The sequence below is a fragment of the Pantherophis guttatus genome, chromosome 2 (assembly GCF_059756535.1).
Source record: "Pantherophis guttatus breed Tessera chromosome 2, ASM5975653v1, whole genome shotgun sequence".
Taxonomy (NCBI): domain Eukaryota; kingdom Metazoa; phylum Chordata; class Lepidosauria; order Squamata; family Colubridae; genus Pantherophis; species Pantherophis guttatus.
The window spans coordinates 220,751,868-220,770,165 of NC_142064.1; the positions used below are offsets into that span (position 1 = coordinate 220,751,868).

Here is an 18,298-nt window from a genome sequence, read left to right on the forward strand (position 1 = left end):
TAGCTGGAGTAATTCGTAATTCCCACTTCTTCTCTAATAGACAGCTAGTTCACGTTTGTCATGATAACAGAGTCTAAAACATGGGTGGGCAAATGTGGCCCTTTTACAACCTGTGGACTTCAACTCCCAGAATTCCTGAGACAGCTTGGCCACATTTGCCCACCCCTGGTCTAAGAACAACCTGATATACATGCAAGAAAAGACAATTCTAGTGATCTCCTACAATGATGTCAGAATGAATTTGATGTAGCTGTAATTACTTGGAGAAAGCTCTCAAACACACACACATGCATATACTGTAGCAAACCTAAACATTATTTTATCTCTTTATCAAAAAAAAATTAAAAATTGTACAAGAGTTAAGAAAGCAATTTAAAGGATAATTTAATCTGTAAGATCTCTGAATTCCAATAAAATCTTGATTTAATTGATCACCCTTTTAACTGACTTCAGATGCAATGGACAAATCATCTGTTTGGATACAACCATGAAAAAAATGAACAAGTCTGTCGCCTATGAAGAAATCCAGACCAGCCATTTCAATTTACTTTCAGTTGAATGAGATCTACATCATTTGCATCTATTTATGTCATTTCTGTAGGGATGTCATAATTCACCTAAGGCAAATTGCCTCAAAAAGCATGAGTTTGCCTTCCATTCCCAATGAATGGTCCATTAAATCAAGGTGTTACTATACTATAATTCTCCATTCAATGTAAATATCACTTTCCTTTCTCCAAGGAAAGAACAAAAATGAAACAAGAAGATCTACACAGGAGATCCTACACAGTAAGGCATTAATACTTTGGAGCAGAAGACAATATTTTCACTTCTTTACATGAACCTCCATGGTTTAAAAAAAAGTATTAAAACATCTGCAACTTTTGTACATATCCAAGGTTTGGAAGTATGCTTTAGAAACAAGAGTAATATTTAAAAATTAAATAACTAGATGCACAAGATTAGAGATTTTGAAGCAGTAAGAGACTCTATAGATGAATCCAGCAATAATCTCCTAGCCTAAAAAACATGGCATTGAATTTTAGCATACACATCCTTTCCCAAACTTCTTAATTTTCCAAATGAATGTTTGGACAGATTCCAGAAAAATACTTTTTCCCCTTTCTTTTTGAAGTCTTTTAAAATATCCAAACAGAATGCCTTAATCTCTTTCCTTTTATGCTTATAAAAAGAAATTAAATGTTATCTTTTCTTTCTCTTATGTGTACTGCCTTTGAACTCTAATATATTACCTACCCTGAAGCATCTTTTACACACACAGCTAGTTGGCAGTGAGTGCCACAGCTGGCGGGAAGGGCAGTCCCACAACTTACGTGGGAGTGAAACCTGCATCTTCCTGCCCCATCAAAGTCACCATCACCAATACATGAAACAGAACTCTGACTGTTTTGCCTGATGTGACTTAATGTACAGGTCACTAGTAGTTGTTCATGTATGTCAGCAGATACTAATCAATTTGGCAGCCAATGAAGAGGCTGATTTAGGCACTGTGGAGAAGCTTTAAAATGGTCTTGTGGGGAGAACCTTAGTCTATTAATGGAAGACACCACAGGTAGTCTGACAGGCCTGAAGATCCAATGAAAAAAATGGAACTTTGAGAAAACTCAAGCCTTGGAGTTTTCCTTCCTTGGGGGTGTTACTTGACATAGTCCTTGATTTACAGCAGTTCATTTAGTGACCTCTCAAATTGTAATGGCACTGAAAAAATGAGTTATGACCGTTTTTCACACTTAACAACTGTTGCAGCATCCCCATGAGTCATGTGATCTATCTTTTGTGATCTTCTGACAAGCAAAATCAATGGAGAAGCCAGATTCCCTTAACAACCATGTTGCTAACTTAACAACTGCAGTGATTCACTTAACAACTGTGGCAGGAAGGTCATAAAATGGGGCAAAATTCACTTAACAAATGTCTCACTTAACAACAGATATTTTGGGTTCTATTGTAGTCATAAATCAAAGACTACTGGTATAAAGATGGGAGACAGTAAATCTGGTTAATTCCAAAAATACAGAGATCAAATCTGGTAACCAAGTGCGCATTAAACGCAAGAAAAAGAAAAGCCATTTGTAAGGACCATTTATAAATTAAATATCATAGTAATGTGTACATTTCTTACTCTGTTTTTTAAGTTTTTATTTTTTTTATTTTTTTTAAATACTTTATTGAATTTTCCAATTTTTTAAAAAGACAATGTACAATCACAATCTTGATCCGAGGTGCAATGTTTACACATTTCATAGATCAAACATTAAGTGAATTTCATCCATAGCTATACAATATACAGTTCTATACAATTCTCTACATTTCTATACAATTAAGTCCATTTCGGGTGTCTAACAAATCGTAGCCTATTATCATATTTTTATCCTATTCTTTAACCAGTTATACCAAATTCCCCATATTTCATAGTACTTGAAGTTCTCTTCATTTTTTAACTCGCTCGTCAATTTAGCCATCTCTGCGCACTCTAGAATTTTATTTATTAATGCTTCTTCAGAGGGGGTAGAGTTGGATTTCCAGAGTTTCGCAAAGGCTAATCTAGCCGCAGTAATAATTTGAATTGCCAATTGGGTTTTATTGTTGTCGAGACCATCTTCAATCATACCTAGGAGGAAGGATTCCGGGGCCAGGGCTATCTCTTGTCCCATTATTTCCGAGAGCCAGAGTCGGATCTTTAACCAAAACTTTTTGGTCTCAGGGCAAGTCCACCACAGATGGTAAAAGGTGCCGACCGTCTTTTTAAGTTTTTATTTTTAAACAGTGAAAAAATTGAACAAAATTAAATTGGAATGCTGGGAAGAAACGGGGGATGTAAAAAAAATATGGAAAAAGGAATGGAAAACAACCCTAGCTCTTTATTCATTGATTCTGGAAAACATTATGCTAAACCTTGTTTTTTTGTTATAGCTGAGCACTCCTTGTTTTCCAAGATTAGTTGAAACATCTAGTTTTAGTTGCAACATCTAGACCATTTTGATGCTAGAAATTTGAGTTTTTAATACTGTGGCAATAACTAGTTGTAAGACAATTATTAGCAAGATGTGTATATTTGTTTATTATATGCAAATAAATAAATGTTCCCAATCATACTTTTTATACAATCTAATTTTATTTGTGTACTGGTGTGCTTTTGTTAACACAGATGTGGATTATGTTGATTTAACAAGGCCTCATTGACACAATCATAACACAATCCTTTGATGCAAAAGTCAACTTTTCAAGTTATCAAGTGTTACACTACTTTGTTCTAAGTACAAATGTTAACTTCTAAATAATTTTACATTCATAACCTTTTAGTGTACCATTTCTATTTTTATTTTTTTTATTTAGTTTTACTTTATTCTTATTACATCCCAGTTTCTTTCAGCAAAGTCTGATTTCCATGTTATTTTCATTTTTTTTATCCTATTACACTATCTTCTCCTTCAATTTTGCAAAAAAAAAAAAAATGTTAATGCAGTCTCCCCACCCCAGCCACCCCCTGGTTCGGTTGGTAAGGCAAACTTTCTCTATAAAGGAGCTGAGACTTTATTATCGTACTGAATCTTCAAAAGCATTTGGACAAACGATTTACACAGAACCATATTTTTCTAAAAACCCTGTTGTATCACGTATGGTGCTGTTCTATTTCATTTGCCTACTACCGTGATACATTTTGCTATTTCTTTTCATCAAGCAGGGATATAGAATGTATTTATGAGAAAACACAGACAATAAGAAGTGTACCTTTCCAGCTCAGCAATTTTCTTATCTTTGTCATTTTTTTCATTCTCTACTTCTTTGAGGATTTCTAGGAGCCTGTCCACCTCGGCTTGGGTTTTGCCACATTCCTCTCGATAGTAGGCAGCCTCTTTGTCAAGCTGCTTCAATCGATCAGCAAATTCGGGATTCTTCCGAGCTTCTTCCTCAGCTTCGTGAGCCTGTTAAATTAAAAAATAAATCAATCACTAGCCTTTCCCCCTAGTTTATAGCGCTAGTCTTTACCACTAAGCTCTTTATAACAAAAGGGTAACTAGGTATTCTGTGAGTTGGTGACCTTTTCTTGCTATTGGGCAAAAAACTATTTTCCTTCAATATCCCATTATTTGGGGAGGGGAGGGATGAGACCATAATTCTAAGTTTTAGAAAGAAAATTCTTCCTGGAAAAATCACATTGAACAAGTTAACTTAAGTCTACACTTGATATGGTTTGATTTAATAACTACTTTAAGCAAATCTTGAACAACTTAATGTAAGTTATTTATTTCAGACAAGATGTGAATGCCTCAAACCAACCGTTTTACCCCAAATCCCCCTTTTCCTCCCTTATTTTATTTCATACTGCCAATACTTAACCTGAAACATAAGGAGAAAGAAGCCCCTCATGGAACAGCACAAATAAACGTACCTGGCAAACACATGCATGAGTGGCTGGTCAGTTCACAAACAAGAAAGAATGCAATGAACACAACAGAAAAGAAAAGTGCAAAGCCCAGTCTTGTTCCCATTAAAGCTAATGGCAAAACCTCATTAATGTCATTGAGAGCATGAATGGGCCAAAAGGGTTTAAAACATTACACTGAAATAATCACACACAGATGTAAACAAGAATGCACTGCAATGCTTAGCCTACCCCTTGTTTCCCATTATTCCTAATTGGCATCTTCAAAGAGCAGGCAGAGAGAAAACAAGTAGTTTAACTGCAGTGCACATTAAAGACACAATTCAGAGAACAGCTTTTCAATGTACACAAATACATTTTAAAGGTTTAAGGATACTTTGAAAGACTGCATATTCTGCTGCTAGCTAATAATACAGTACAAGTCTCGGTGTTGATTCTATTCCTTTCACATTTATTATTTCAGAAAATAAACTAGCAAGAAAACAGCGACAGGCTAAACGAAGCTTACATTTCAGATAAAAGATCACATTGATATCTACTTCTTGAAGGTTGACATGCTTTGCAATGACTTTTTTTCAGTTTTGAACAACTTGAGTTTCAGGAAAATATGAAGTAATGTACAAAAATCAAGTTATTAATGAATTAATGGTCAGGGCAGTTTATCTGCATGTAACATATTAGTCAAGCATGAGGATAATCAAGACAGGTTTAGTCTGAGTGGATCTCTTATTCTCAAAGAAATTTCGAAGGACATTTCAAAAGTTTCCTACTTAGACATATTTTAAAAATCTAAACAAATCATAAGTGCACCATTTATCCACAAAGAAATTGAGCTGTGTGACATTTGTTGCCTATATGTAAACTTTTTAATATGCAGTATACTTTCTAAATGGAAAAGTTAGAAATACAAGGAATTTGCCATGATTGAAAAAGCTTGAGATTAAACATGAAGGGAATAATTTTCTCCATAAATCAAATATAACGTACACCATTTACAAAATACACAGTTGTCAAGTATTCCTATGGGCTACCTCCATTCATTTCAGTGCAAACTTGTTCAAATCCAAGTATGCCCTAATATTAAAATAGTGACTTTTCTGAAATTGCATTTTGGATAGTCTAATAGAGAGTGCCTTAGAAAGGGCGTTGGCTTACCTGAATGCCCGTTCTATTGGGTGTGGGGACAAGGCTCAACGAGAACCTAAAGGCTGAAAATACAGCCCCCGGAATCTCATCTAGAAATTCTAAAATTAAAAATTCAATAATGCTATGTCTATTATAGGATATGGGACAGAAGAGGGTAAACAGTAGAAAACAACACAAATTAATTAGCTATGGTAGAATCCCACTTGTGGGACATATCTAGGTACTTAGTGAAACAATAGTTGACTAGAATTATGGAAGACTTGGTTGAAAGTTATTTCAGAGTACAGTGAATAAATCATGACACTTCTGCACCTTAATAATTCATGCTAGATTTGGGGGTATAATTACAAAGGATGTTGAGGATATAAGATTAAAAATATATCTATGCTATATGCTGAGTTGATACTATAGTTGTTCATGTAAAGAAGTTCTTGCATTTGCCATTTGGCAAATAAAACAAAAGTATTTTTTTTAGAATTTTAAAGATTTTTTTTTAAAATAGCTGAGATGTTGAGAGTTTGGGCAAATGTTTGTTCTATTTACTAGACTTACTTTTTCTTCAGAGAGGAAAAATGTGAAGGTTTATATGGTCCATTTCAAATAAGAAATAGACGTGGAATAACAAAGATAAATGATCAATAGAAGAATGAACCAGAACTTTTGATGAATAATATTTTTGTCTGTTTCTTTCAGATAGGCCTTCATAAGTAAAATCTTCATTCAGTGTAATATTGAAAAGAAACAAGATGGAAATATATTGTAGATTGTGGGGAGGATTTCAGACAGGACAAATGCTGACCCCCTCCCTCCCAAAAAGTTTATTTTGTGAGGTGTCAACTTCATAAAAGAAAAACAGGGGTTATTATTCTTAATATCTCTGTGGGAATTCTTGGGATATCTGGAGAACTATACATCACTTCTTTAAGAGAGGATTACAACTGAGCCAAGGAAACAGCAGCAGCAAAATAGTCTTCAAGAGGGAGACAGATTGTAAGTGGTTGAGTCTATAAGTTTTTTAAGGCTTTAAACATTATCATGAGCATCCTGAATTGGACTCAGAGGATAACCAGCCAGCAGAGAACACTTAACTCTCCTCATGTTGTTGAATAAGAAGTTAGAGTCAATATATTGGTAAAGGCCAGTGATGGTGAACCTATGGTACGTGTGCCAGAAGTGGCACACAGAGCCATCTCTCCAGGCATGCCAGTTATCGCCCGTTGTTCTTCTGGGTCCGGCATGCACATGCGTGCCAGCCAGGTGGTCTTCATGCATGCAAGAATGCCGGAAACTGTAAGAGCAGCTCCCTGGTGTGCATGTGTGTGCCGGGAAGCTGAGCTTCTGGTTTTCGGCGCACACATGTGTGCCAGCCAGGTGGTCTTCGCAAGCACCAGAAACCAGAAGACCAAGTGACCGGTACACATGCGCACACTGGAAACCGGAAGCTCATCTTCCCAGCACGTGCATGCATACCAGGGAACTGCTCTTCCGGTTTCTGGCACTCCCATGCGTGTGTACCAAGGAGTTACTCTTCCGGTTTCTGGCGCTCCTCCGCATGTGTGCTCCCATTTCAGCACTCGGTGCCAAAAAGGTTTGCCAACACTGGTATAGGCTTTTATGGCTAGTATGTGTTTAGCTTCAGGCTTTAGTGACTATGGTCTAACCACAGTTTTCCTGATGTTTCGCTGGCAACAATGGCCAGCGGTTTCAGAGGTACCGTGGTCTGCAATCTGCTATCTAGCCCACATTCACTAAATCTTAAAGCCCAACACTACCCAATTATAGTTAATGTTATAAAGTATAATGATCTGCCAAGGCATCCAGGAGTATAACAACATCACAGTACTCTGTCTTTCCTATTTTCAGCAATTAGCAGGGTAACTGAGCCATCTGCCTCAGTTACCTTTAGATGTCAAATCTGCATCTAAATCAATTTCAAAAGGTTCAGAATAATCCTTTTGATTGCTGGACTTACAATAAGATATAAATGTGATCAGAATTATCTGCAAAGAACAGTCAAAACTTCAAGATGGTGGCTAAATCAGGACATGGCTTTGATTACATACAAGTAGTCCTTGGTTAATGACCATTCATTTAGCAGCTGTTCAAAGCTATGACAGCCTTAAACAAGGAAATTTACACAGGTCCTCGGAGTTGCGGTCACTGCAATCACATGATTATGATTTAGATGCTTGGCAATTGCCTCACAATTATGACAGTTGCAGCATCCTTCATTCATGTGATCGGCATTCCCTGCCAGTTTCTAACAAGCAAAGTCAATGGAGAAGCTCACAGGGGGTTGCAATGGTGATCACATGATGTAGTCATGTCATTTAGCAAAAGAGTTCCCAGTCCCAATTACTGTCATTAACCTAGGAGTACCTGTAGTTGTGATCACCATATTGACTTTTTTATTTCCCTCCTCTATGGATATTCCTAGTGGGGATGGGGGATGGGGTCTGCTATGCAAAATGTGTTGAGCTCTTTGTATGGGTTTTTGTACATTAATTAGTTGCATCTAGGGGCTGGTTCATATTTATGGCTCCCATATTGCACATCTCATGTATATGCCATAGATATCAGTGCTGTACACTGAAAAAACAAGAAAGAGTAGCATGGGAAGGCTACACTCAATTATGAGTGTATTGCAATATTTATCACACAGAACTAGAATGTTCACACTGAGCAAGTCACTAGGAAAAGTCACTTAAGATATACACTCCAGATAGCCTATGGATAGGGTAGCAATATGTACATTAACTCTGCTCTAAGAAATTTGTTTCTTATATTCCATTCAGCTTCATGACATTGAAATATATTTTCTGCAATTCTAAAAAAAATCTACAACTTATTAAAGATAGAGATCATACTAGTAACAATAAATGGGCATTTCATATTAGGTTGCTTGGAAATTCCAAGAGATGAGATCAGAACTTTCCTCTTTTTTTATCCTTTTCATCCTTTATTATCCGCTCATTCATTTTCAAAGGCCATCAAAAGAATACAGAAGTTACCTGCAGACCTCTTCATACTGTTCATTCAATTTCTATCTACTGGTCTTTATTGTTTAATAGTACATTCAGTAGACAAAGTTAAGGATTACAATATCTCTACACTGAGCAAGGACTACAAGATCTCCAACACTCCTTCCAATCTTCTTCCCAGTCTATATTCCTATGAACGTTTCAGATTGGAAAAGAGCCAAGGTGGCACAGTGGTTAGAGTGCAGTATTGCAGCTACTTCAGCTGACTGCTAGTTCAGCAGATCAGCGGATCAAATTTCACTGGCTCAAGGTTGACTCAGCCTTCCATCCTTCCGAGGTGGGTAAAATGAGGACCCAGATTGTTGGGGGCAATATGCTATTTAGTATACTGTCTTTGGTGTAAGCCCCCAGAGTCCTCGGAGAGTGGGCGGCATAGAAATATGACTAATAAAATAAATAAAATAATAAAAATGTAATGTCCACCAATTATGTGGTCCACATTTAGCTGAGCTATATTAAAGACCCCTTCATTTTTTTTCTGCTTAAGAGCAGGCAACCAGATATGCATCTGGGGTTCAATGAGTAAGCCCAAAGAACTATACAACTGCTTTATCAAAGTATACTCAGGGGGAAGATACATAGTTTCTTCAGCCTTGCAGGTCTTCAAGGCCAAGCAGCACTTAGGGTATATTTTAGGTCAACTGTCTCTGCTAGTCTTGATGGATTGCAGCAGCAACATGGTTTAGCTATTTTGGGATCATATCCAGGATAAGCTTAAAGAAAAGGAGATTCATCCATTATTTTATACAGTCATAATTACACTCATGCAATTTGATTGTTTCCAAATATTTATAGAAAGCTGAATGAATTATAAATTAACATTTAAAAACTGCTAGAGCATGAGACTTTTTTTTTTTGCAGAATATCCGTGTGACAGTTTATGAACTGTCAACTGATTTTCATGCTTCTGCACACCCACAGAGAGAGAAGGGGCTGAATTTGGGAGGAAGGGGAGAGAAACCTAATCAGGTTTTATGAAGAAACAAGTCTTACATTATTTTTCCTTGTTATTCAAATTATTACACACAGCAATATTACTTTATCATAATGAATGTAAAAAAGTGAAAAGATGTACGTTATTTATTATCATGTTATATGCATCATTTATTCTTCCAACATTGGTATATAAGCATAAGAAGAGCAATACATGTTTATTTAGAAGAGCCAAAATATGAGTATGATTAATAAATGAGACAGCAGAAAGATGCATGCAAGAAAATACCTTAGATCCTTCAAATTGGACTTAACAACACCATGCCATCAGAGATGGTTCAATTCCAGTTATTAGTTAATATCTGGGATTGATTGGAGGCTATAATTTAGAACTGTCCTCTAACCTGACTTTAAAGATTGTTTGCTGTTTGCCATTGTTTCTGCAAACATTTAGATAAACAGAATCGAATGGATAGGGTTCCTTTAATGCAGAAAACAAAAACATTTTCTACAAAATACAGATAACCTCAGGACAGATTGAAAGATTCAAAAATATGATCTTTTAGCAAAACATTATAATCCACAAACTATTTAAGACAGAAACTATCACCAAATTAGGTTACAAGATCAAGGAATGGCTATTTTTTTATTTGGTGTGTTTTCACAAAAACAATTACTATCAACTGAAAAGCATTATGTAACTATTCTATCTTGTTTTCTTTAAGGAGTTCCTCTGACAAGAAAAAAGACTGAGGCAATGGGATTCAAATAGTAGAAAATACCATCAGAATTGAAGAATATATAGATAGGATGAAATTTCACAAGAAGGCCCTTCTTCGTGATCCCACTAGATTGATCTTAACCCTCCTTAACAGAGAGGACCCATAGCATTTCCTGCCTCCCTGCTCTAGTGGGTCAGATAGATGTGATGAGAAAAGGACATCACATCTCCCTGACTTACCAGATATTCAAACAACCTGGTCACAAGCCATGTAGGACTTTGAAGTGAGAAGCAGCACCTTGAATTGGATCTGAAAGCAAACTAGCAGCTAATGCAGCCCCTGCAGGAGAGATGAGACATGTGCACAGCTACACCGGCACACAATCATGCAGGCCACTGCATTTTGAACCAACCGAAGCTTGGAAAGCAAAGGGAAGTATGAGAGAGATATCGGGCACACAAAAGCACAGATCCTGACTTTGTAGGGCTCATATCCACCAACACAACCAATGATCTAAAGATGTCTTTCAGGGTCATAGAATAAATACATAGAATGCATTCTCCTTTTATTACTTTTCAAAGAAAGATAAATGCTTATTCTAAATCCACCAAAATCATTATGTTCTTTAATATTTTCAAGTGCCGCCAAATGTCATCTCTCAGAAAATTAGCTTGTTTGTTTATTAAAAGACAAGAAACATCACAATAATAAAAGAGAATAATAGTTGACCAGAAGCAATCATAAAAACCATCCTTCTCATACAACACACAATCCAAAGGGGCCTAATAACTAGCCCAAGGCCTGAGGGAAGATGCAGTTTTTTTAAGGCTCATTTAAAGTGCAGAGGAGCAGTCTAACTTATTGTATTTATTCAACTTAAAGACACTGTCCAACTGCAATCAACTCTGGGCCACTCACAATTGAAATCTCTGAGAGAATGTTGTTCCAGAGGGCAGATGCTATGCTAGAGAAGACATGCTTTGTGAGTCTTACTAGAGGATATTGTTTAATTGATGGGAACTGGAAAATTCTGCCTGATCATACAGGATGGGCAGAAACCATGGGAGACACAGAGTTCCTCAGACATCTAGGCATGATGCTATGTAGGCTTTATAACCAGCAACTTCAATTCCATAAAGAAGTCTGCTGTTATTATTAAGAATAACAATCCATGCTGTTAAGCAGTGCAACTTGTAGATCAGAGATATTATATGGCAGGGGTGTCAAACTCAATTTCTGTTGTGGCCCGCCAGTGGCCTGCGCGGATTGTGGCTGATCCCGATGAAGAGGAGGCTGGTGTGGTGTCGCGCCAGCAGCTTGCGCAGCCGGCCCTTGCGTTGGACAGAAAGAGGATGTGCTGAAGAGGATGTGGTGCCAGAGAAAGAGACTCAGCCAGGGCCTTCAGAACCTCCAGAGGTTCCTTCAAGTGGAGAGAGCGAAGTGGAGGAGCTTCTCCTTAATGCTCGAACACACAGGGCTGCCAAAAGGCAGGAGTGGCTACTCAGAAGGAGGAGGTCTACTCGAGAGTAGGGTTTGAGGATAATTGGCCACTCCCTTAGCCTATTTAAGTCGCACGCAGCTAGTGCTTTCTTGCTGGAAACAACTCGTATTTATTATCAGAGTATTTTGGTTTATCGTATCTTGTTTTCTGGGCTGGTTGCCAACCTTTGCCGGTCTTGTTTATTCTTGCTACTTAATAAATTTGATAAGGACCATTGGTGTGTGTCAATATCCTCGGAAATCCGGAGCTGGGGCAGAACAATTTCACTGAGGGCCACATCAGGGTTGTGTTTGACCTTGGGGGAGTGTGTCCAGCTCAATGTCACTCGTGTCAGGGGTGCCTGTAGTGGCCCGAGCACTCTGACAGCAAAAATGGGCTCCCGAGCTCCGATGGCATCCTGCAACCTCTGCCAGCAAAAATGGAGCTCAGGAGTTCGCATGCGAACTCTATTTTCGCTGGCAGAGGCACCACGGGCCAGTCCTTTGCTGTTTCCAGAGCGTCCCTGCGGGCCAGATCTAAGCACCCCGTGGGTCGGATCCTGCCCCCCGGCCTTGAGTTTGACACCCCTGTTATATGGTTATTATGAAACCTGCCCATAACTGTTCACAGTACTACATTCTGGGCCAAGAGCAATTTCTCAGTAATATTGGAGACAATCCCCTATATTTATTTATTTATTTATTTATTGCGATTTATATGCCGCCTTTCTCCCTATAAACCACATTGCAACAGTTCATGTACAAGGTTTAGAGAATAGTTAACAGAATCTCAGTGTAGAACTGATGTTTCAAATCACTGGTTAGGAAATTATTGGAAAGACAGCATAATGCTCTGAAAAAAAATCTCCATTTTAAGTAAAATTATTTTGCATTGATGTAGGATGTTGGGCTTGATGACCTCCTGGATTATATCATTTCAAAACAGTATATTGTAATCACTTGTAGAAATTTGATGAGTTGCAATTTGTTAAGTAGGTTAAGGAGAATATCCCGAGTAAGAACTTGTCTAAAAACAATATATTAGATTAGTTATCTCATTGCTCACCTTTTGCTATGGCAGCTTCCTGAGCCAAACTATGTTTTATTCTAGCCATAGAACTTCTAGTGAAAAATGTCAAGTTCTGGTTTTACACTCAGAAAATCAAATAGTGTCATGCAGCCTCTCAGCCAGGATGGGCTCCTTCATGTCTATGTCACATTGACCCTGTTTCATTGTGATACTAAGCCAGTATAATTGAATTTAAATCAGTGTAGTATTTTTGGAAGGATTTAAAGCAAAAAAAGGGGGGGAGGGTGAGGAACTGTGAACAGTTTCCAAAATATAAGCTCTACTAGGAGTAACTCTTATGTCAGCCTCTTTCCATCACCCACTATTCACAGGATCTCTACAGGGAATCTTGCATGCAGTTCACACTATCTTTCAGATTCTTAAGGGGATATTTATGTATTTATGCCCTGAATCACACTAAGATTCTCTGTCGGAAACAGTAGGCAGACTGAACCGTGCTGAATGCCTTTCTATAGGCCATATAACATGCCTCTCTATACTGGGGTCATGTATATAATACATCTTTTTCACTTTCATAGTGGCTCCAGATAGATTTCATATTTTAGATAAGATGATGGAAATCTCATTTAAATGAAATGGGCCTTAGAATGCTTGAGATGAGTACTTTTAAGCCCTCTTTACTCTGTAGTTTACAAACATCCCAGTTCATAGTAGTCTTAGATGAAAAATGACCTAATTTCTATCTTTTGGGGGCAACCACACCCATTTGCCATCCATCAAAGTTTATCTTGCTAGAAATCTGCTTTCTGTTGAAAAAGAAATTATACTTCATTGATAATTTATCTCCAGCTTAAGCCTGGAACACTTGAAGTGACTAAAACAGCTGACGCACTCAATTAGCAGAGAATAATAAGAATAATTCCAGGTTTTATATGAATTTAATGCTACCCAATACTTAATATAATTACAGGGTAGATCTGAATAAGGGAATGTTTGCAAAAACCTCTTATTTATTCACTCAGTGTTTTTATTACAACAGTTCTGTGTTAAGAGGGAGTATAATACTTCTGTATATTATACATAGCTTGCTTAGAGACATGTCCTACCTTCAGACTCGAATTACAAAACTTTAATAAACATAATTTTATAAAAAATTATAAAAATTATTAAAATTATAATATAGGATAACATGAAGTTCTATCATTAATATAACTCTATTGATGCATATAGGAAAATAGCTTTCATGAATATATATAACATAAACACACTTTTTCCTCAAAAATGATTTTCAGATTTGGAATGCTGATTGATTTATGACGTATGCTCTCCTCTCACCCAATCATTGAAGCCTGCTCTATGCAATGTGTTAGGCACAAATAACTAGACCCACACACGCAGAGTTCAAGCTAACTACGTTATTATGTACTGCTTATAATTCAAGAATCTCCCCAATCTGACAGCCCATTTCTGGGAATAGTTAGATAAGTTTCCAAGAAATTTAGAGGGTGTTGGCCCTAGCCTTTTGTGGTTGTGCAGTGACTCCAAATTAGCTCTGTGCTTGATCCCGCCTCCCTGCCAGGCTGGGTACTTCCCAAACATTGGAATGGGACAGATTGCCACAGCCAAATTGCTATAGGACAACTCACCATGGCCATGGCCAACTCACCATGTGACAACTTGCTGTGGGACAATTTAACAATGCTATTTAATTATTTAAAATAAATAATGGTTTTTATTTTTGCCATTCACATTTTATTTTGTCTCTCCCTTTGCATCCTTTCTTTAATGATTCTATCCCACTATTTCTTTGATATTAGTGATATTAGTGTAACTCTTGTCCTGTGGCAAGTTGTCCTGCAACTAACTGGTTGTGGTGAATTGTCCCACAGCAAGTTGGCTGTGACAAGTTGGCCATGGCAAGTTGGCCATGGCCAACTATCATAGACCCTCCCAACATCTATCACAATAACATTAATAAGGCTTTAAGAAGCCAGACAATTCATCGGTAGTTTTTTTTTTTTAAGCTGCTGAATACATAAATGTAAAACCTAAGTGCTTAAAAGGAAACACGATGGCATTTCTTTGGTTGAAATAGCCACTGGTTAATTCATCCTCTCAGCTGTGTACACTTCAGCAAAATTCTTGCTGGCATGCTTACCCTTGTGTTTTAAAAGAGTGCCAAAAGATTGCAAGGTTCTGAAGAAACACTGTGCCACCTGCAGTAATGAGAGCTCTTTCAGAGGGAGACCATATGAAAAGCACACCTGCTCATGTGGATCCAATCATTATCGCTTTTCTTGTGTAATTTTTATAGAGATGCACATGTACATTTCACAACCCTATTCTGGCAAAATGCTTTGGTAGATGCAAGCAAAGGTATTTAACGCAAATAAAAGCCAAGTTATTAGAGAAACAATAGGTTTCTGTCTTCTGCCATAAACATGGGAGAAATCTGGTAGCAAGTTTTTTAACTAACAGATTTTATTAAAAGGCATCAGTTTGCCTTTTAATCATTTTTTGTAGCCAGAAAAGTTGCTATCAGACTCCTCCTGATTTGGGGCTACCATAAACTAACAAGACTTTTCCTCCTACAAAGTATAAGCATCAGATAATGGCCTAAGTGATGTCTTGAATTACCAATACCATTTGATTGTATACACCTGCCTGTTTATTATTATATTGTATTTGTAACCCATTTTTTAAATACCTTTGTAATTACAGACTTTGCCATGGATCTGTAACTATGGTCAAATGATTGAATTGAATTATATTACCAATGCTGGACATTGATTTTCTTTATACTTAAAACTCAACTATCTACTAACCAATGCATGTTATACGATATCACTTGTTCCAGGATAACAGCATTTATTAATATTTTTGAGAAACGGTGAATAACTTTCCAACGCTTACATTTAATTTGAAGGATCTAATAAAGTATGCCATAAGCATAGCAGTAAAATAACAATTAAAGCTTGATATTTTCATGCTTTCTTACAATTAAGCAGTTGAGGACCTGAAGGCAATGCAAAATTTGAATGCAAGGTTTATTTGTCCAATTTTTAATGAATACCATTTTAAAAAGAACATTGGCCTTAAAGTCCACAGAGCCCACTTAATTTAACACAATGCAAATGAAGCCATCATAGGTTCTGCAAAGCGCTACAGAGGAAGAATAGAACATCATGATGGGTAAAATAGATCCTCATGCTTTCATATGTTACAGTGGAGACTTTCTGAAAGGACTTACGGGATTGTACATCTGATTGAACAATTGTTCAGCTTGCTACATTGCAAAGGTGGGAAGAATGAAGCACAGACAGGAAAAGAAGGAAAGATCCAGGAAAACAGTATTAGCTTAGCAAAACTGGCATATTTGCACAGAAGAACTTGGAATTTAAAAAAGAAGAAGAAATTTTAAGTTTCTAAGCATTCCTTACTGGATATGAGAAGCTCTAGGGAAAAATAAATGTTGATTTTGGCTCATAGAAAAGAATGGCTAGAGTATAAAATCCAAGGGTTGTGTTACTTTCCCTTTCTCAAATGAAATAATCCATGAAATACAGAAAGCTGTCCACTGCTGATGATACATTAAGTGCTGGTTTCTAGCAATGAATCATTAGAAGTGTTTTTGGCCAAGGCTGCAATTTATCATCAAAGGTTCAAAGATGGAAATAAGAAAGATTAATTAGATTTTGTTGTTAAATGTGGCACTTTCTTTTCATATTAAGATAAAATTTAATTTCCATTTTATTTGAATATAGAATAGTGTATGGCTTAATTAGTATGGTAATAGTAGTGGCCACATCTAAGAAGTGATAGAAAATTATAGCTGATAAATATAAAGGCAGTGATATAACATTGGAAACAGAGACATCTTCTGAAATAAACATCAACAAGTTTTTTTTTTTCATAACCTCCTATGCATGTATCAACAGTGTCACGTCCCTTTTTGTGCATGTTACAGGTAAGGCTTTAATTGTGTGATTCCAGACAGCTCTGTCACCCAAATTTCCTTTTCCAGTAACTAACTTTGCATTAGAAACATTCTTCAGGATTCCCACTTCAACTTTCAGATCCACCCATGCTTCAAACAGGAAAGATGAAGCCTCAGAATTTGATGGGTCTTACATTCATAAAGTTCTCCTAAGATTAATGCAGGTTCCATTTGATCTATTCCTGGCTTCCCAAAATAAAAATATGGAACTAGCAGGGCCAGTGGGGGGGGGGGGTGAGGGAGAGTGGGGGGGGAGTGCGAAATACATTTCTTCTCTTTAAACTAACTCCAGAAAGAGTTTCATTTTTTATTTCTTATAATCATGATCATTTTTCCTTTTATAACTGATAAGCAACAATTTAGTTTCCTCATACCATTAATTTCTAGATCCATCAGTTTTCACTGCTCTAAGGGAATTTTTTAAAAGGGACATATGTTAGGAATTAAACCATTTTGACTGTTGACATTATCATTAGAAACCAAATGCCCAAATCAGTGATTTTCTTAAAACTGAAATGCCTGCATTTCAAGATTTCCAGTGACCATTTTCTTCTAAATGATTGCTTGAATTTAATGTAACCAAATAAAATATAAATCAGAAATTATCATTGTTGATCATTATTATTCACAACCTATGTTTTCCTTCAAACAATGTAGATATTAGCTTTTAAGATATCAATAACATGATGAAATGGAGGGGGGAATTCTTGCTTTTATTAAGCCTTTTCTTTTCATTCAGAAAAAAATCTGAAAAAACCATTTCAAAAAACAAAACAAACCCCTGATCTATCTCTAGGTTAAAGTTCTGCAGAGAAATGCTGCTGCTGTAAACTAAATCAATCAAAATGTTACAAAAGTTGAATGAGGCAAAAAGGCTTGATAATTTAATATTCTGGTCCATTAATGGTCAACAAGTGGTCAGCTGTAACCAAGTATGAACAGGGCTTCCATGGAAAAAGGCCAACCTACTCACATTCCCCACTAACTATATCAATTGTCAATAGTTTGATTGCTAATTTCACAAATTCCTGGTTTATTTCCAAAGCCATAGTTGGGACCTGAGTTGCAGGCAACACTGGTTTAAATAAAAATAAATAAAATTATACAAGAATTGATATTAATTTGAAGTGGACTGTCTAACACTTTAAAATCATATTTAGTTTCCCAGAACTAGCATGGCATAATCTAGCAAGAAGGGTTTTGAAAGCCTTGTGTGACCACAGTAACATACAAATTTGCAAGAAAGAATAACTGCTACACATAATTTATGTATAGTGTACATGGCCCAAATATGCTATGGATATCAAATCTATAGTGGTGCACCAGATATATTTTGTGCTATATTGAGACTACCAGATTACTTCATATCAAAGTTTAATTGGCTGACAGTGATTAAGTGTATTCCTATATTTTGTTTTTTAGTATGCTATCTTGAACTGCAAAGCATCAACTGCGGTATAAGTAGTATATTCTCTTATTACCCAGATACCATGTACCATGTGCATAAAATCTTAAACAGTATCTTTGTTTTTAATTATTACT

The 18,298-nt window shown here is 36.6% G+C and overlaps 1 protein-coding gene across 10 annotated transcripts in view; it reads right to left on the reverse strand.

Moving 5' to 3' along the window:
* The window catches only part of ERC2 (ELKS/RAB6-interacting/CAST family member 2), a 622,345-nt gene that overhangs the window by 337,152 nt on the left and 266,895 nt on the right, over positions 1–18,298 (reverse strand). For 5 of the 10 annotated variants that reach the window (XM_087887858.1, XM_087887855.1, XM_087887857.1 and 2 more), the window contains 2 exons: positions 16,010–16,045; positions 3,754–3,947 (listed from right to left, as the gene is read on the reverse strand). In XM_087887858.1, the coding sequence (XP_087743984.1) occupies positions 3,754–3,947; positions 16,010–16,045 (230 nt within the window). Of the gene's footprint in view, positions 1–3,753; positions 3,948–4,639; positions 4,670–16,009; positions 16,046–18,298 lie in introns of all 10 variants that reach the window. The other 5 variants (XM_087887861.1, XM_087887859.1, XM_087887856.1 and 2 more) reach the window with 2 other exon arrangements.